The 19,058-nt window shown below is 46.8% G+C and overlaps 3 protein-coding genes across 9 annotated transcripts in view; 2 read left to right on the top strand and 1 right to left on the bottom strand.

Moving 5' to 3' along the window:
- Positions 1 to 1,553: 1,553 nt before the first annotated feature.
- C5H11orf16 (chromosome 5 C11orf16 homolog) lies at positions 1,554 to 8,743 on the top strand. Its single transcript, XM_075755097.1, is given in 7 exon segments — positions 1,554 to 2,403; positions 3,183 to 3,330; positions 4,499 to 4,727; positions 5,503 to 6,116; positions 6,118 to 6,165; positions 6,622 to 6,814; positions 8,532 to 8,743. Coding segments are annotated over 6 exon segments (1,353 nt in total). The 5' UTR covers positions 1,554 to 2,236; the 3' UTR covers positions 6,769 to 6,814; positions 8,532 to 8,743.
- A 1,104-nt stretch (positions 8,744 to 9,847) lies between these two features.
- AKIP1 (A-kinase interacting protein 1) lies at positions 9,848 to 14,872 on the bottom strand. 2 transcript variants are annotated; one of them, XM_075755100.1, is made up of 5 exons: positions 14,754 to 14,872; positions 14,106 to 14,183; positions 11,541 to 11,654; positions 11,190 to 11,240; positions 9,848 to 10,274 (listed from the first exon to the last, which is right to left on the bottom strand). In XM_075755100.1, the coding sequence occupies exons 1-5, from the start codon at positions 14,859 to 14,861 to the stop codon at positions 10,131 to 10,133; spliced, it is 495 nt and encodes a 164-aa protein (XP_075611215.1). In that variant the 5' UTR covers positions 14,862 to 14,872; the 3' UTR covers positions 9,848 to 10,130. The 2 variants fall into 2 exon arrangements, with proteins under 2 accessions (XP_075611215.1, XP_075611216.1); XM_075755101.1 differs by lacking the exon at positions 14,754 to 14,872 and adding an exon at positions 14,559 to 14,712.
- Positions 14,873 to 16,954: 2,082 nt separating this feature from the next.
- DENND2B (DENN domain containing 2B) overlaps positions 16,955 to 19,058 on the top strand; it is a 181,956-nt gene continuing 179,852 nt past the window's right edge. For 3 of the 6 annotated variants that reach the window (XM_075755116.1, XM_075755117.1, XM_075755118.1), the window contains exon 1: positions 18,044 to 18,376. The gene's annotated coding sequence lies outside the window, so the exon portion shown is untranslated. Of the gene's footprint in view, positions 17,037 to 18,043; positions 18,377 to 19,058 lie in introns of those variants that run through there. The other 3 variants (XM_075755121.1, XM_075755122.1, XM_075755119.1) reach the window with 2 other exon arrangements.

Here is a 19,058-nt window from a genome sequence, read left to right as displayed (position 1 = left end):
TCAGTGCCCCTGAAAATTACTAGGACTGCTCACACAATACACAGTATAAAGAGGGTTGGCAAGGTCTTGGCCTTGGGGAAAAAAATAAATCCCACAACAGAAATTTTTTGTGACTCTAACTGATAATGGTTGAGGTCTGGGGTGGTTTTCCCCGACCTCTCAGTCTGTTCTTCTATACTATTGATGGTTTCAGCTAAGTGGTCTACCGTAGATTTAGGTGAAGATGAAGAGACTTATCTTGTTTTTATAGCAGTCAATTGAAAAAAAAAAAATGCTACAAAATGTAATTAAGTATTTCTCCCTCCTCTGCACCCTCCCCCCCCAAAGTAAAAAAAGTTAACATTTGTTAAGGAGAAAATTAAGGTTAGGGATCACAGCAGAGATTAACAGGTAGATTTCTGCATTGTGTTCTGCCATGTTTTTGATAAGTGCTTTGCAGGAAAAGGGTAGAATTCATTAATCCCTCCCCTTTATTGTGAGAAGGGAAAAGTGTGTAAAGCAATTTGACCTCAGCTTGTCTCGGCTTCAACCTTTCTGCCTGCATTTCAAAGCAATGCATTTGTCACCCCCTGTGGTGGTGGACTGCTTTTTCTTAATCTGAACTGTAGCTTCGTATGATGCTATTTTTTTCCCTGCAAAGTGGGCAGAAAGCCTAGAGGACACTGCGCCCTCTGAGAATCCCTTCTCTGCCCCTGGAGTCTTTCAGTGCAGTATCTAGATCAACAAGGAGTTGAAAATTGAGCAGATGTGTGACAAATGGTTCTCTCTCTAGTCACGTTCCACCGATTTTTTGACCGGTAAGGTCAGGATGTCCCATCCTGGCAGTAACGACGGTGGCAACCTCCGTAGCAACTAGGAAACACTGGCAGCAAATGGCTTCCTGTGTCGAACAGGCAAAAAAGGCAAGATTTCTGCAGCGGGACTAAATCCAAATTGACCAGATGTTATGTTACCGATAGCTGGTAAGTTTGAAACACTGCTGTGTCAAAATACTTGGAGTTATCCAGAAAAAAAAAAAAAAAAACGTGTGTTGCACAATTGCCTTTGTCAGTGCCTTGTTTTATGTACAAACAGGGGACCTGGCTCTCAGCGGTAACAGTGCTGAATGGGTTTAAAACGTGCTCTAATGTAGAATTGATAGTTGCATTTCTTTGCAAAGTATTACTGATTCCATCTTGTTTTGGTTTATAGTAGGGGAGTTTGCGTAGTTGTGAAACAAGTGAATATATTGTGTTGATTTGCTGTCTTTAAGATACATTTTGCAGCAGTTAATCCATTCTTCTGGCTAGGTTTGGTGTGCTAGTTTTCTGAAATTATGTATATACCAGAGTCCTCATAAAAATGACTCCCAGATCATATCTCTTATCTAAGAGACAAAATAACATTTAAGCATAATATGAGTGCTTAAACTGTATTTTGTAAAGTAAATCGGGCACTTAAAATTTATATGTTGCTGAATTTCCATGCAAATTTTACCCAAAGCATGCCAAACGTTTCTAAGCAATATTTAAAAATATTGCTTAGAAACAATAAGGGGGGGGGGGGGGAAGGAATGGAAGCTTGTCTACTACATCTTGTCAGATTACCTGAGATAGCATTGCATCATCAATCTTACCGTGACAGTCTCTGAATAGTTATCACTTGTCAAATCTGAGCATCTCATTCTTTCTCATGGCAAGCCATAATCCTACTGTTATAGAACATGACAGGACAGCTGAAAGATCAAAATATTTCCTCTTAATACATCAGTACAAATAAAACAAGTAGCAGACAACTGTAATCTAACATCAGGTTCAAAAATTGTCATGTTTACTCAGCTTGTCAACTTCAGCTGTAATTTCTGTCTTGGCTTGTAAAATAGGGAAGGAGAGTGTAGGTGTAAGAAAGCAAGCTATGTGATACAGAGGGAAGCAAAAGTTGGAGGGAGGTAAAAGCTATTGCTTTCCTGGGGATTTTCACAGCATTTCTGGTTTCCTTGGGTGTTTCTGTCCCTCTACCCGATCGGGATTTGGGTGACTGAAGATCACCGAAGTCAGTGATAACGGGCTCATCTGACCAAACACCACTCTGCATATTTGGAATTCATTATTTTAAATAAAAATAAACAATTCATAAAAGCTACTGTGTTCTTGAGATACACTGGACAGCATTTTCTTGTGTTGGAAAATGCCAGTACATTGTCTCTTTTCTACCAACAGATCACAACTGAGTCCTGCAGGTAGCTGCTTTTGCAAGAATGGCTCGTTCGGCAGGGTTCCTGCCTACGGGTCGCAGGTATTGCAGCGCGGTGCCAGCTCTGGACAAGCTCTCGTGCTCCAGCGTCACACCTGGTGTCAACCCCTGCTGCAGGAGCTCTTTTGTGGTGCATCCCGCCTGGATCGCCGAGCCTCTCGCCCCCCAGAGGTAAAATCAAGTTCTTGTTTGAGTCTGTAATTTGTTTTTTCATGATATCTAATAGGATAAAACGGGCTGGCGTGTCAGATTAATAAATTAGCAGCTTGAATATCATTTGAGCTTTCCCTTCTTCTGCACTGACAGTTTTTTAGATGGTATTAACTAAAATGATTTGCTACCCTGTAGATTATGAAAAGCGATGCCTGAGTAAACCTCCTAGCAAAGAAACATTCCTTTAATATCACTTGGATAAATAAAAGCATCTTGTGTTAGCAGCTGCCTTCTGTGAAATGTTTCTAATGCTTTATGACAGGGGATTTTTTTTCCCTGTTTTGAACTTGAACCTGTCATTAACCAGCAGCTTTGTTGTTTGCTTTGCTACTTTTCTCTTATTCCCTGGATGCCCTGGTGTAAACCATCAGCTACAGTGCTCTGCTGGAGATAGATCCTTTCTCCTGATATTAAGGGTGGCAGTGGCTTGCCATGTAAACAGCAACGGGGCTAGTGCAGGTAGTGCTGGCCCAGGATTCCAGCATACTCCTGTCTCACTTCCTCTAAACCCAAAACCAAAGAAATCCGGGTAAAACCAGGCACTGATGTTCTTTTCCCCAAGAGCAAGGAATTCTCCCAGCACAAGCAAGTTTTATATTTCTTTATATTACATGCTTTGGCCTGTGGGAGTGCTACAAAATGTGGTGGAGTGATCCCGTTCTTAAATCTTACAAGATTTTTTTATGACCTGCAGAAGCTGTTTCTCCCAGTGCCTGACCCATTTTCTTTTCTTCAAGGTGCCACTGCGTCCCCTCCCCTGGCCCAGCATGGAAGAGGCTGAGCGCACCAGGGAGATCAGTGGGCTTAGGCTGCAACGTACCTGTGCTGGTGAGAGGGGAACAAGATGGATTTTACTACCGTGGTACAGTAAAAGAGGAGATAGAGGTGAGTGATGGTTGCCGTGCAGTAGTCGTGCGTATGTGTAACAGGGTGTCCTGCCCACCAGCAGTCCTCACGCACAACCTGAGTTTAGCAGTTTTGATTTCAGCTGGTGCTGCTGCTGGTGGTGATGTCGATTCATAGAGCTCCCGACATGCCTGATTCCAGGCTGTCCTCACCTCCAGCTGCCTGGCACGCCGAGTGAGACTCTTGGATGCTGCACAGCCTCGGGCACCAATAAATTAATAATGATCAGATCCTTGCTCTGCTCAGCTTCCTTTACTGAGTGCATTTCTAGGAGTGAGCAGGCACGTTTCTTGGATCCTCATCTTGTGCCGAAGATGAGTTCCCCCCAAACTCCAAATTCCTGGTGAGAGTAGCGTTGTTGTGCATCTTGCGAGAGCAGGCCCTCTGCTTCTGCTGGCGCTGGGCGTTGAGCCAGGCTCAGACAGCGCGGGTGCTGTTGTGAGTGGTGTACCGGCTACTGTTGTGTGTAGACACATAACCATCAATAACGCAGGAAAAGCGTTAGTGTTTTATGTACACACTTCCAGCTTGAGTCAGCTTCAGACCAATGGCTCGGTGTCTCTTCAGAAATGTTGGTGAAAGCTTTAATTCATTAGTTTGTTAGCACTTCAAACTTAACAGAAAAAAGAGCCTATTCTTTCTCAAGAACACGGAAGTACCTTGTTTCATTGTTGATGAAAAGCCTCTTGACAGGCCTTAATTTAAAAGAAAATAAAATTTCCCAACACACCCCCCACCCCCCCCAGGAAGCAGAGCTAGTGGTGTATGTAATGAGGAAGGACTTGGGCATGACTGAAGAACAGTTCTGAACGCCTTCAGTGCCCCTCGTTATCTGGTGCACATGGCATGGTTTGTGAAATCCAGTTGCACTCTATAGCTTTTTCTCTTGGGGAAGAAAATACAGATCCTAGTGGCAGTGAATCTGTACACATGCTTCACTCAGCCTGCTTTCTGGTCAGCCTCACGTAGGTTTTTCTGGTTATCTCAATGCCGGACTGACACCACACACTATTCAGTTACTGTTCAGGCTTGCTTGGTGTTTTGACCTAGCCACACAGCCACAAAATGGCCTCCTGGTGAACGTTACATGTCCTGACACATTACAGACTGTTTTTCAGAGAAACTATTATTTTGTTCCTGGTAACAGAGTGAGAGAGGCATGTTTCTGGTAGAGTTTGCCGAACCACTTGTGTCACGTGGAAGCCATCCAGTGCGTGTGCAAAAAACAGCAAAGGATGACATCCTGGAATGTGTGAACGGGATGAAGCACTCCTTACTCCCTGGAGACAAAGTGTTGGCACCCTGGGAGTCAGATATGGCCAGGTACGGCCCAGGAACCGTCCTCACGGGCATTGAGACAAGGGACCCCTTACGAGGTAAGAGAGATGCTGCCTTTTCCTTCCTTCCCTCACTCCAGAACATGAGACTGTCAGGATAAACTCTTGTTGTGGTGCTATTGCCAGAGAAACACTTGTGTGCAGACTACAGTTTAGTGTTGCATAAAGCTTGCAGGAGCTGGTGGGACTTGCTGATGGATATCTGTGTGTAACCTCACCAGTCTGACCCTAAGGAAGTTGTGACCCATAAATACGTCATTTTCTGTGCCCGTGGATGTGCTGTTTCCTGTCTGCTTGGACAAGGCTATGTTTGCCACGTGAGGGACAGTGGCCTTTTCCTGAGGGATACGAGTGAGGCAGCTCTCAGGAAGCACCCACCTGTGCTTGAATGCTCACATTTGTACCAAATGGTACATCTGGGGGTGATTTTATCACCCGAATGTAGGAATTTCAACAGCTGATTCATTTTTCCCATGTCTGACAGTCAAGCTCCACTGACTTATCAAAATACTATTCTGGGAGCATTACTGTTAACTTTGGCAGTAACAACAAAAGTTACTCAGTCAACATTTTCTTGTTCATCTGATGACACATTAGGAGGAAAGATGCTGCCAGGCCTGATGTCACACCAATGGTGCCCTATCTGCCCACTCCGCCCTCCATGGCAGTATGGTGAGATGTTACAGAGAGGGATGATAGTCGATCCTACCACTTGACAGGAGTAGAAAGTACATAAAGCTGCAAAGCCTGATCCAGGTATGTGCAGTGCCCAGGCAGGGCAGCTGCTTATGGCTGCTACCTTTTCTCTCAACAGCCTCAGAAGATGAAGAAATTATGATCCAGTTCTGGAATGACAAGAAAGTGAAACTCCAGCGAGGTGTGGCTCTGTGGATCCCTCCTAGCCTGTGGGAGAGGATTGTAGAGATGATCCACATGCCCTTCACCAGCAGGGCGAAGCCCAGAGAAAGTCCGGATGCTAACTCTTGTACTTTTTCCTGCAGTCCTAATACAGCCTTGATTTCTGTTTGTGCTGTACATAGCCTTGCCAAGCACTGCCTCCTCTGCTCACCCTGCTGGCCACGTTTGCACTATCACTGTGATGGTATATGCTGTTCGTCAGCATATGTAAGGTGCATCTGCTGCTGCTATCCCCATGTTGATGCTTGGTGGCCGCTTCCATCCAGGTCTCTGGTCTTTCAGAGAGAAACTGAAGAGGCAGAGTCCAGCGGCAAGCCCTCTCCACACCTTCTAGAACTGGAAGGTCCAAACCAAGAACAACCAGCAGTTGTGGCAGCATCTTCCCCCTCCTCTGATTCAGAGTGGGACCTGGAACCGTTCCCCGCTAAGAGTACTGTGGTGGACAGTGCTGTTAACACAGCGTCTGTCTGTCTTGAGAAGCCCAGGCTAAAGGATTCTGCAAGACCAGAGGGGAAATACTGGAAAAGAAGCCACCACAAGTCCCATCCCAGTAGTTCAGGTACCTTTCAACCACCCTCACAGCGAAGAAGCAGCCAGAGAGAAATAACCGAGTGTGTTCTGTGCCCCCTTCGTCTGGGCAGTGACTTTGCCTCTATACCGGTATATTACAAATTTGCGTATCAGCCTTGGATACAATATTTCCCCCTCCCCGACATATCTGCTGCCTCACCTTGCGTGCTAGCTCTTCTTTTGGCAACTCATCCCATGGAAAACTACCGGGACAATGAATCTTATTTGGAAGCACAGATATGCCCCTCTGAGTTTCTTCCGCATCATTTTCCTGTGCTTTTTATGATGCTAACATCTTCATTAACCTTCATAGCTAGTCCATGCAGAATAAATCGCCTGAAATAATTTCTTTCAGGTTTAAAGCGCATTTTCCTCTCTTCTGAAATGAATGTTTCTTCATTTCAGTTCTGATTTCACTCTTAGATGTAATTTTACTCTTTCCCAGGACTCAGCAGCTACAGCAGCATATGTACAAAGGGCAGGCCGGAATCCAAAGCCGTCTCTGCTGGGGACACGTCCCACGTTGCCCCAACTAATCGGAGTGCAATGTTTGAAACCATCAAGCAGGCTCCCAGAGGGCAACTTGCAATGAAAGAAGTCTTAAGAGACCAAGATTTCAAGCCATCATTTGGGGTAAGGTAATCTGCGTTAATACTGTATTTATGTAAGCACACGGTTTGTTAGAATGGAAGAAAATATTCTTGTTGATGGTCTGGAGGTTGGCTAGAAAGATACATTGATCCTAACTTAACTGCTTGCTAAGGCCATCCATCGGTTTTGTGATAGGCAGGGAACTTCACTAATTAAAACAAAACAAAAATCCCAAAACCCTAAGGAGGGGCTGAAGGTAGTTGGTAAAATGGAAAAGATTATGCCATTAACTGTGTGAGCATTCAACGATGCAGATTTCAGTTCAGAAACCTGCCAAATGCCCATTGACATCAACCCAGTGAAGCCCTTTGGAAGTAGGGACCTACGTGAGTGGCCGTGGAAATGGAAAGCTGTGACTGTCAGCAAAATCAAACACAAGAAAAGATTAAATATGGAAAGGTGCTGGGCTCTGCCAGTCACACTCTGATAGTCACGATCTCTATCTCTGAAAGATAAAAGCAGATATTTTTAGTAAACAGTCTTTACTGAGTATCTTCCCTTACTCCCTCACAAGAAGCAAGCAGTTTAAATAGCAGATCCCTACCCTAAAGCTAGGGGATACAGAGCACGTGAACTGGGTCACAGCTAGGAACACAGACAACACCCTGATTTTTAGGCCTGGTCCCCTCCTCCTTTAGAAAAACTTGAAAAAAGTCAGAACATGAATGCCAAACAGAAAAAGCCCAGAAAAAAGGAATAAAAAAGCTTGCAGGAGGAAGGAGAAGATGAGATTAGCAGGAGGAACAGAAACACTGCTCTACGCAAGAGTACCAGGGGTACAATTAATAAATTACATATCAGAAATAAAATGCTCGATCTTCTGTACCTTCATGCTTTTGCTACTGTGAGCTGACTTCAGAGTAAAACTTTGAACGTGCCAAACGTGCATGTTTTTCTTTAGGAGAAGATTAATCTGTTAATGACACGTCTTAGTGAACAGAGAATATACTGGAATGTATCTTGTATTCTCACAATTATATGCATTAATTTTAAGCAGATGTCTATCAACTTATTAACCGTATGGTTCCTACTTTATTATTTAAATAATCATAATTGCACACCTTTGTACTTGGCTTCCTAGGAATTTTTAGGCCAGTATGGAGCTCCAGGCAGACGTGCTCTATGTTAGCATCTGTCACAGCTGTGTGCTGAAGTGACAGGCTTTGCCTTTTGGTAAAACTATAAAGAAACTGAAGTGGCTTTATTCTAGCCCCAAACACAGCATGAGTTACAGTAGTGGACACAACGTGGTTAGAGTATAATGACATACTTTTATTCCTGTGAAATAGCCCTTGGTGTTTTTAAACCCCAAAGATACACTGCTGCTCCTTGAGATAGCTGAAGCAGTTTTATCGTGTAACAGAGACTGCGTCAGAAGTAACTTGCAACAAACAAGCGAGAGCAGGCTTCCAGAGGTGCTCTCTGTTGGGCTAATGTCCTCCCACTGCAGTCACCAAAAATCCTCCTAACTTCTAAAGGAGCAAAGTTTGGTCAAAGCCTAACAGCTTCTGTAAACCCTGTGGTCTTATTGTATGCTTCTGTGTTTCAGCAGTAAAGTTTGTACTAGCACAGAAATGAGACCGTTATTAAAGCTACGTGAGGCAGAGGTACCTGTTTTACAGCCAGGAAAGCAGCAGTTACAAAGACACTGATGCTTATTTTAGACTAGACTTCCAAGGGATTTGTTTTCTGTCCTCCACGAAGAAGGTTTTACAGCATCAGAAAAATGAAGACATAAAAGGGCAAGAAAGAAAACAGCGTCATATGATAAATGTAAAGCAACTTGCACAGGAGATGACAAACTTGACGATACAGACCGTGTCAGAAGACGACAGACAGAAAAAACAGCAAAGAGCTCACTTGCAACAAAGCAGGGAAAGACATGATCAGGCTGAATTAAAAAAATGTACAGCTGACAAAGTTCAGGAGCTGAAATTTCAGGTAAACTGCTTATACTATAACACTGTTACATTATTAAGCACATCAAGTTCTGTTTTAGGTAGTCTCTCTGTAGAATATACTTACGGATAAACTGTATAATTTTAATAACTGAGAAACTCCATTTCCACCCATGTGGAATTTCAGCATCCTTACTCTTTACTCCAGGGTATTATATTAAACATCTAATTATTTGACGTGACTTTACAGTTCTGGAGAGATCAGGTAAACCAGTATGAGCATTAAAGGCCTGAACAGATGCACAGCCAGGGTCTAATAAACCTTCAATTTGTCTACAGTTCTCTGGAGTCTGCCAGAGGAATTCAGCATAGCGATTTCTTTTTGTAAAAAGCCAGAAGGAACGGAGAAACAATACAAACTGACAGACAAAAATAATTTTTTCAGGATTAAAGCAGAAGTAGCCAGAGAGTGAAGGACATGCTACTTAGATGCAAACAACAACATGCCCAGAGATCCAGCATTCAAGCCACTGAATTTTACATTCCCATGAAAATTAACTGAAACCTTAATACCATCAGCTACAAAAAGATTACAGCTATATATAGGTCATCTGACTAATTCTAACTGTGGAATCTGATCCTTTGGGAGAGATAAGCAGCCAGGGAGTCTCATTAGCGGGACTGTTTATTTTTAAAGCATCTGAACTTGGCCATAAGCTGTAGCGTGCAGTTGCTCAGCAGTGCTTCTCCCCTGCAGGAAATAGGAGACAATTCAGGGTACCCTAGCACCTACTGAAAAGGCAGCGAAGTGGTGTTTAGCCTAGGGAAGAGCCTGCAAAGAGACAGGACTTGAAGTGGCAATATTTATGTGCCTATATTGAACATCTGAAACATATATTGAAGCACCTTCCTGAATTTCATCACAGTGACATTCATTTGTATTTTATTTCTTTATCAGAATAATAAAAGTACAGATAGGAGAGATGCATTGTGAGGCAGCTGCTCTGCCTTCTGTTGGCACTTATTTTAATGTACATACATATTCATGTCACATGGATCATGCTCTCTGTGGTCAACAATGCGGAAAATATAAAAGAAGCTGTCGCCATAAAGACTAAAGTATGTATTTTATTCCATTGATTGTATCTTTAATTATTTAAAGCATGAGAACCTGGAATTACACAGTCACATAATTGGATTTAAGGCACACAATGTACAAATATTTATAAAATCAGTGTACAAAGTGGGCTGTGTATAATTGCATTAAGTAGAAAACAAATATACAGGCCATAAAAATGGAGTCCCAAAGAGGAGGATACTATTAAAGTGCTAACAAGAAAAAGATATGACATGCATTAAACCAGCTTCATCTTTTATTCCTGTGATTGCCCAGAAACAGCAAACATCATAGAACAAAAGTTAAATCAACGCTTTGTCCTGCGTCGACATCCACCACGTGGGTTTGTTGTACCATGTCCTCTGAGGTTGCTGTGACAGAATAGGTGCCAGGAGAAACTTCAATGTAGATGTCTTCAGAAGCTTGTCTGGTCTTTGGGGAGGTAGGAGGGGAAATAAGCTTCATTACTGTTTAGTCTTAGATTTCCCACAAAAAAAAAAACTTGAATTTGGGTAAAATTACATTTCAGTTCTTATATAAACATCCTAAGATGTTTTCAAAATACACAGGCAGCATGGACAAAACTGTAAAATGTTTCTGTCAGTACAAAAATTAGCAAGTGCCGTACAAAAATTAGCAAGTGCCATACTCAAAGTATTTCATGTAATGTTTCAAGCAATGAAAATAATCAGCATGCCGTAATGTCTGCCTCACAAAAATGAAAGTTGCCAACCTAAATGGTTTTGAACATAAACCTGGAAAACATCCATACAACAAGGGTGCTGCCACTAATTTGTACTGTGGTGCAGATTCCATGTTTCTCATCTTTTGTGGCTTAGAAGTTCCTGAAATTGATTCAGTGAGGTGTTAGGCTTTGAAAGATAATTTAAAAAAAAAAGTAGTTTTCTTCTCCTTGAGGAACAGGAGTCTTTAGAGAGAGTGCATGAGGGCCAAGCATAACTGGCTAAGCACTGCCACATGCCTTTCCTCAGCACAGGGGGAGGTAAGAGGTAAGACTGGAGAACTGCTGGATTATTGTTGCTGATGCAAATCACAAGAGCCTAAAGATTAACTACAGTGTTTGACATTCTGTACCAGTCCAAAACATAAAGTAGACTCTTAAATGGTTATGTGCCAAAATGCCACAATCTGGTTTATAATTAATTGTGCAAGTCTCTGTATGCCCATTCTACTGCCCACCTATAGTATATTAGGATTGTGAATGCACCACTAGTTAATCTTCTGTGCTATCACAGTCTCCACACCTGATCACAAATTTTAAGCAGCTTGATGCAAAATGATAAATGCTGTACCTCAATTTAAACCCTAAGTATTCTATAAACTTACACGTTGCTGGCAAGTTTGAGCTTGACAGGGTGCTACAGAGGTTTCAGTCCTCTGGAAAGAAAAAGATACTGTTTTGTAATGATACAACACAAAAGGCAAATTCAGCCCCTGAGAGAGGGGATGCTTTATGTCCATGAAATTTTCCCCTCCACAAAAGGACTGATATGACACTATTTGGTGCCACCAGAAGTTACTCTGCCTCCCCCCCCCGCCAAGAAGGCTCACATCAGTCCAGGTGTTCATGATGTCAAACCACATACATTAGTGTAAGCAAGCGTCACAGACACTAGATAGATAACAGTTGTCCCATGGGAGGGAAGGAATAACCTTAAACCAAAACCACCTACTCACCTCTTCTTCGGAGTATTCCAGCTCTGTTTCCCCAGCTTGCCTGCCGTGGTATCTGCAGATGTGTTTGATTTCATGCTCTTTGCATCTACAGGCTGCCATGAAGCTATAGTACTTCTGGACAACAATAGAAACAGAGAATATTATGTGGAGAAGCATCAAAGACATGCTCACAACTACTGCAATTAAAAGCAGGACTGCACAGCTACTGACCTTCTGTATTAATTGGCTGGTTTGTTCTTGTGTGAGGATGAAAACAATGCCTGGATGTACAAGACGTCTGCCTTCTGGTACAAGACTGTCAGCCCTGATTTTATATGCCTGTGTCCCATACATAGGGACGTACACAGGGACTCTCTGACAGCTCAGAACTGAATTAATGAAAAAAATCAGAAGGAATGCTCTGGAAACATCTACCTGATCAGGCCCTTCAAGAAAAGCTTTGGTGGAAGAAGGCATAGTTTATGGGTCTTTAATAGGACGTATATGCAAGCTAGGTGCTTGGCAACCTAGCTAGTGAAGACTCTGTGCAGGAGCCGTGCTCTAAAAGCAGAACATGTTAATACTGAAAAATGAGTTGGTGAAGAAGCTAAAGTGTCTTCAAGGCTGGTACCAGTAGCATAGTGGTTTTGAGAATTGTGTTTAAGTCCACAGCAGCCCTTTTCTGGCTCCACAATAAAGGTATTTGAATCTTCCCCACTGCAAATGAAATATTTGCGTGCAGCTCTGCTGCCATCTGCTGTCACCACAGAACTCCTCCCAGGGTTACCTTTTTGATCACAGGGACCAAAAAGTTCCAAAATATCTATTTTATTTCACTCATGTTGTCCTTGTGTCTGATTGTCAAGACTAAACATAGCAAAAGTAAGGCCAACAGGAATTCTTATTTCCAAGTGTACTGCTGTGCTTTATTCCTTGAGGTTATGCGCACATCAATAGATTTGGTTGTTTGTATTGTAGTTGACTGTGCAGCAACGTCCCAAAATACATCAAATACTCTGACCTATTGCATAACACTTCACAGAGCATCTCTGTATCACTGGAGGTGAGCTGGATTCTTTTACATGATGTCAAAGAGCAAAGAAATTAAATCAAACTTTTAGTAAGAAATGTGGGTAAACTTTGGTCTCTAAATAATTCTAAACAACAATTCTTAAATCATGTAATTTTAATCATTTGCACTCGGTGGCATCCAAGTGCCTAAATGGTTACGTTCAGCTGTAGATTTTTATTTATGCTTTGTAAACTTGGATCTGTGAACTTGCGGGTGTGAGCATTCCTTTCCCCCTCCCCGTTAAGACCCTTCTCTACAGAAGATGACTTGCAGCAGCACTGTCCTGGCCGATGCACAAGCATGGAAGTCACCCACTGCTTGTTCCACTCTTCTACAGACTCCTAACAGGACACAGGATGAGTCTCTATACATTGTTACGTTTTTGTTTTCTGCAGTTGTTCTAAGATTAACCGGGTACTGTGCATGTGGTGATTTGAACGATAAAGGGGTGGCTTAAGAGCTAATGGTCTGGTGTGCGTTGAGCTACTAATTTAATTAAAGACCTAGCCTCTGTTATTAACTCTGCAGACAACAAGCTGCCTGGTGATAACTGACCCCGAAGGGCACAGATGATGTAAACTGTGATGGACTTTTCGGAGACTTTAATGCAGTCGTCGGGCTGCAGAGCTGTGCTCACAAGGCCAGGCTGGCAGCGCTGGGCTCCCCGTCCGTCTGCCACCCAGCTGCCAGAGCGCAAGCACAGCTGTTACACCGCAGGTTCACGGTGCGCGTGGGCCAACGTGAAAGCAGTGGAGCCGCGCGTCTGTGTGCCATACCTCGGTTTCTACCTATCGCAAATAAAGATGTGGTGCTGCTCAGAAAACCCGAGCCTGTAATGCGGTAGGAACATCTCAAATCAAGTTTGCTTAAACAATATAAGACACGTGAGATTCAGGCATTACAGACGTAAAATGGGAAGGTTAACTCTTGAATTCAGAGTGAATGCGTGGCAGAAAGCAATCTCTTTGCTTGAGATTCAAACTCTCCTTACTTCTGCCACCCGCAATGCACTGACTCCATCAGCGAGCGCGCGCGCGGTTCATGGTTGCACGATCAAAACAAAGGGTTACTCTGTTGTAAAGCCATTCCACAGCAGAGGCACCTCGCAGCACTGGAAAAACCTCTGTATGTGTGACAGTGGCTGCCACAACGAAATTTGTCATGTCAGCTGATGTTTCTGCCTCCTAACCCTATTGCCTTTCCACCAAGGAGTGGAGAAACCCTCTGCTAAAATCTGTACTGGTCTACTGGTACTCTACACAAAATGCTGATAGTGCTGTTTATCAGCCAAGGTGGTACGTGTGGGTCAGCGTAGCACTGGTGAAACCTACTGTCACCTACCACGTGATGGCAAATGCCCCAAACTTCTTAATCTAGGCCAGCATCACAGGCTCACTGGCTAAGCTCTTGCCATGCAAGTCTAATTTTTTCAGTTTTAGCAAAAGTAGTGCAAACAGGCCTTTGACAGGCACATCACACATATTCTTTGCACGGATCTGGGGGTAAAACCTCACCTCACATTCCTTCGTGGCTTGATTCATCAAGTTCACTATTGAGGCGAATGCTGCACTAAGACGTTCTGAATCTTCTTCCTGCAATTAAAGACAATTTTTGTAACTCGTGATGTGCTGCTTGTTGCTTCCAGGTAGAAAGCATCAGGTGATTCAATAGCAAAGTACTCGCTAGTGCGAGGCCGTGTCCGGAGTGAAACAGTCACGTGCGGCCCAGCGCTGTGGCGCTTCGCTTTGATGCGGCGTGCACGCCGGCCTTCCAACACCCCCAACGTGCACCAGGCAACGCGGCGGCACTTGCTACGCCCAAGACGGAGCAACTGCCTGGCTCCGCTGTCCTGCAAGGCACTGGCAAGCCATGTGTCAGTGCCCTCAAACCTTTCCGGCTGGCTTTGCCGAGATAAAACGCAGAGGCAAGTAACCAAGCGTGAGACCGTTCTACGTATTTTAAGATACCTCTAGCTCATTAAAGGACATACATGGCTCGCTCCCACGCGTATACACGCCTATACATATATGCACACACACTAGGCCTCTACGGGACACGAGCTATCCTGCCACCATTTCAGGACGCAGCCCCTCGGCGCTTATTTATTTTGCTGCTTTTGCCGGCGCGGCCGCCCCCGCCCCGCCGCCGCCCGCAGCACTGACCGGGGCCGAGGCCGGGAGCCGTCCCGCCGGCCGCCGCCGCCGCCGCCGCGCCCGTTCCAGTACAGCGCGCGCCAGCGCCGCCGTCCGCCCCGCACGCGCCCCCTCCATCCCGCCGCCGCCGCCGCGCGCTGTCACGGTGCGCACGCGCCAGTGCCCACACCCACCCACTCCTCGTCCCCGTCCCCGCCCACACCCAACCCACACCCCCCCTCCGCTGCCGTTAGGGGGCGCCACCGCCCCGCCGGTTCTGCACTGCACTGCACCGCCCCGCCCCGCCCCGCCCCGCTCGGTGGCCGCGGGGCAGATGCAGCGGGGCGCCCGGTCGCGCGGAAACGTTGCGGGTTTCTGTTTTCTCCTCACGCCCCGACCTCCGGGCCGGGTCCGCGCCCTGCCCTGAGGCAAAGCTGCCGCCCCGGGAGGGGGAGGAGCGTCCGGACAGGCTTTCCGTGAGCTTCCGTCAGCGGCGCCGCTCCTGGTGGCGGCGGGTCTGTGAGTCGCCCCGGTGCTGCTCCGCGGCTGTCCCCGCCGGGACGACGGCGGGGAAGAGGCGAGAGAAGTTGGAGGGCGCCGATCCGGCTCGGCTGGTGCCGGCGTGCCCGGAGAGTTTCTCCCCGTGGTCTCTGTACTGGAAAGCGGTATTCCCTAGGTTTTTTAAAAAACTTATGAGGTACAAAATAGTAATTACAGTATGTAGTAACGGTTGGCTGAGTGAAACAGGTATTGGTAAGAGGGTATTGGTACTCCCTAGGTTTTTCACAAAACTTATGAGGTACGGAATAGTAATTACAGTATGTAGTAATGGTTGGCTGAGTGAAACAGGTGTTAGTAAAAGAGCAGAGTACCAGGTGAGCAGCCAGGTCAGACCGCCTGCAAACTATCCCTGCATCTGCTCTCAACAAGAAAGCTCTTTTGCGTTGGTTAGTAGAAAGCAGAAAGCGTTTTGGCCTACTGCAAGCAGGATTTGCCAAACAAGCACATTTTCTCCCTGGAAGCTGCTTCTGGCCCAGGAGGGTTTTCTAGCAGGGCAGCGTGTGTGTCTGTGTGTGTGTGTGAGGCCTTCGTCAGCCCGGCAGTGTGCAACGCTGCGCTTGCTGCTCAGAGCTACCAGACAGGCTTGGAAAGTGACTGTGGCTACGTGTAAATTAGAGCCACTCTGTGCCTTTGCTAACCCCGCTTGTGCTGAGGTGACAGTAGGAAGAGCAAAATAAGAACAGAAACTTTAAGTGTGGCATGGCCAAGGTTAACAAATAGACCCTGATTTTTCAAGTCCTTCCTTCTTGTTTGTGGAACTTTGCTAGCTGTAATCTGTTTGGCAAGCAAGAAAAATAGTCCTCTCCTAGTTTACATTTTATTATCGTCTTCCAGTTGCTTAACCAGAGCAGCAGCCAGCTCCTGTAATAAACAGGACTTCACGGGCTGCTTGTTCATTAAAACATTGAAGGCTCCAATTCAGTGTTCAAATACAACTTAATTTTAGGTTGGGTCTTCTGTAATCAAGGGAAAATCTAGGCAGTTGCTAAGTTGCTTGAGGTCTGGGGGACTGAATGCAACATAAATGGGGGAGAAAAATAATATTTGGTAAAAGCAATATTAGCATGTTTGAGATGTTTGTTTGATGTGCTGGAGAAGCAGCCAGAATAGATTGGTTCCTGCTTAATTGGAAGTTGAGCATCTTTGAGCATCATTCCTTGTTATCATTGGTCTCCTGGAGAGGTGGATGGGTTTGCTATCTTGCTGCACTTGAAAAGGCCCTCCTATGTCATTTTCATAACAAGGAAAGAAAATTGTATTAATTTTATGTTCCTGCCAGGTACTTGTAGCAGTAGCTTGTTGTTTGGGAGGTAAATGATTCCTTCTGTGTTGAAATTTAAACTCCCACCATTTTTTGATGTTCGGTGACACAGTACTCCTTTTGCAGCTGAGTAAATACATCTGTCTCAAGAAGGCTGACAGCTGAAATAGCTTTTGCTTTGAAATACACATTCACATCAGAATCCAGATGAGAGTTACCCTTACTTCCTGCGTATTCACTCTTTTGAAATATAATGGAGGTTTGTGAAATGCTGGACATTTACACCAGATTTCCCTTGTCGTGTGGGATGACAGATCAGAATATCTCAAGACAATATATCTTACATTGTTGACAAGGTGGAGACAGCCAAGAATAGTTTATCCTGAGTACTCTGCTCTAGGTTCAGAGAAGTGTCCTCATATAGGAAAGCTCATAAGCATTTGCCTAATGCTGAGCACCATTTTGGTTCCATTTCAGTCAACGGAAAAAAAGTAAGCACGTGCTTAAAGTTCAAGAAATGTGCAATGCTGCAATTTGTATTTCTAGTTGCAGATTACATGTCGCTCTTTATTTTTCTTCAGTTCCTATTGTCATTTGGTTAATATATTGTGAAGTGACTTGTTCTATAAGTGCTAACACAATACTTCAAGATTTAGGTGCATTTTGCAGTACTTATGATTCTGCTAACAGCTAGCATCCTGTCTCTTTTGTATGGTTTTAATATCAAATGTCTTGTGCGGGTTTCTCGTCTGTTAAACCCACAGCACGCGGACAGGCGTGCCAGGGAGCTGGCCCCTACGATGCTGTTTGTGGCCTGCGTGGAACGTGTGCTTTATCGCTTGTGCCACAAGCGCATTGCCTGGTGTCCTAGCGTGTGAAGGCACCCCGGGTGGGGGGTGCCCCGAGTGGGGCACCTCGGGCTCCACTCCCCAGGGAGCAGAGCATTACAAAATCCCTGTCAGTAGCTGGTCCTAGTAGGCTGGATTTGAACCGTGGTACCCGGAATAAAATTCAGAGGCATGCCGCCGCCTCCGTCTCCCCCCTTTCTTTCTCCACAGGTACTGCTCCTCTGAAGCTACCCCGGGAGCTTGGAAAACGCGGCCGAGCGCCACGGGCGTCCCGCCGCCCCGGGCTCGCCCATCCCCGGCGCCCTGATTGAAACCATCTGCTCGGCGCCCGAGCGCAGGAAGCGGCCGCACGCTCTCCTCCTTCCTTCCTTTCTTCCCCGCGAGCGGCTCCGCGCCGAGAGGAGCCCAGCATTCGTAGTTTTTTAAATAAAAAATAAGCCGTATTGCTTCTCCGGGGTAGAGGGAGGAGGAGAATTGTCATTCGGGGGGCTCAGTTCTCCCCTCCTCCTTCTCTGCCCGTCGCATCTCCCCGCGGACCGGGTCGGTCCTGCCCGGCCCCGGCGGGCTGCTCCCCTCCCTCCCGCCTGGCGAAGACCCGGGTTTGGGGCCGTGGGGGGCGGGCGGCGCCCACCCCTCCGCGGGGCCGGGGCTCAGCGCTGCCGGGGGGAGCCGTGGCTCGGTCGCCCGGGGCTGCCCGGCCGCGGCGGGGCTGCAGCCCGGGCCGGGCTGCGCTGGGGGAGCAGGTTTCTTTGTTGGCTGCTGGGTGACTGGTTCCCATTAATCTCCCGCACTGGCCGTGGCCGTCTCCACTTCCTGCCTTTGCATACTTCTCTCTCCCTCGATCTCAGTCCCTTCCCTCCCCTTTCCCTCCCCCCTTTCTTTCTCTCCCTCTTCCCAGCTTCTCCAAAAAAGCTACAACCGCCCGGGCTGCGGGACGGGGGCTGCAGGCGTCTGGCGGAGGGAGCGCATCCCTGCGCGCCTCGGTAAGGGCCGGGGAGCCGCGCTGCCGGGTAGGTGGTCGTCCCTGGCGACCCGGGCAGGGGAGCGGGGCTGGGGGGAGAAACGATTGATCGTGCTCCGGCTCGCCGTCCCTGCGCCCTGCGAGCCTCCCGGGAGCAGGACGGGCCGGGGATGCGCGGCGGCGGGGGGGCTGCCCGGGCCCTGGGGCTCCCCGAACGGCGGAGCCCCTGCGGCAACGGAGCCTCCGGCGGCCGTGCCGGTGCGGGCCTGCCCCGCGACCCTGGCGGGGGTCCCTGCCCTGCCCTGCCCGGGGGGAGCGCAGATGGGCGCGGGGTCCTTGCGCACGGGCGGAGCGGGGGTTCGGTGCTCCCGCGCCGGTGCGCCCCGTGCCACCGCCGTGCCTCGCGAGACGCTGTTTCTCGCGTGGGTGGCGAGGGCAGAGGCACCCCGGAGGGACAGAGCCCAGGTGACGGCCTCGGCGGGACCCGCTTAACTATAACCGGGCTGGGGAGCCAGCCCGCCAAGTGTGGGGCTCTGATCTGGAGAGAGACAGGGACCTGCGGCACTTCTTTCCCCTTCTAGTGCCCACTGGCATCGTCTATCCAGCCGGCTGTAATGTGTGCACGCATATTGAAAATAGTAGAGGAGCCACCTGGACTCTGGCGGAAGACTTTAGGATCCCAAGACAGATTTAGCTGAAGAGCT

The sequence above is a fragment of the Balearica regulorum genome, chromosome 5, assembly GCF_011004875.1.
Source record: "Balearica regulorum gibbericeps isolate bBalReg1 chromosome 5, bBalReg1.pri, whole genome shotgun sequence".
NCBI lineage: Eukaryota > Metazoa > Chordata > Aves > Gruiformes > Gruidae > Balearica > Balearica regulorum.
The sequence above is the reverse complement of the archived record's forward strand: the minus strand, read 5'-3'. Positions and strand labels throughout refer to the sequence as shown.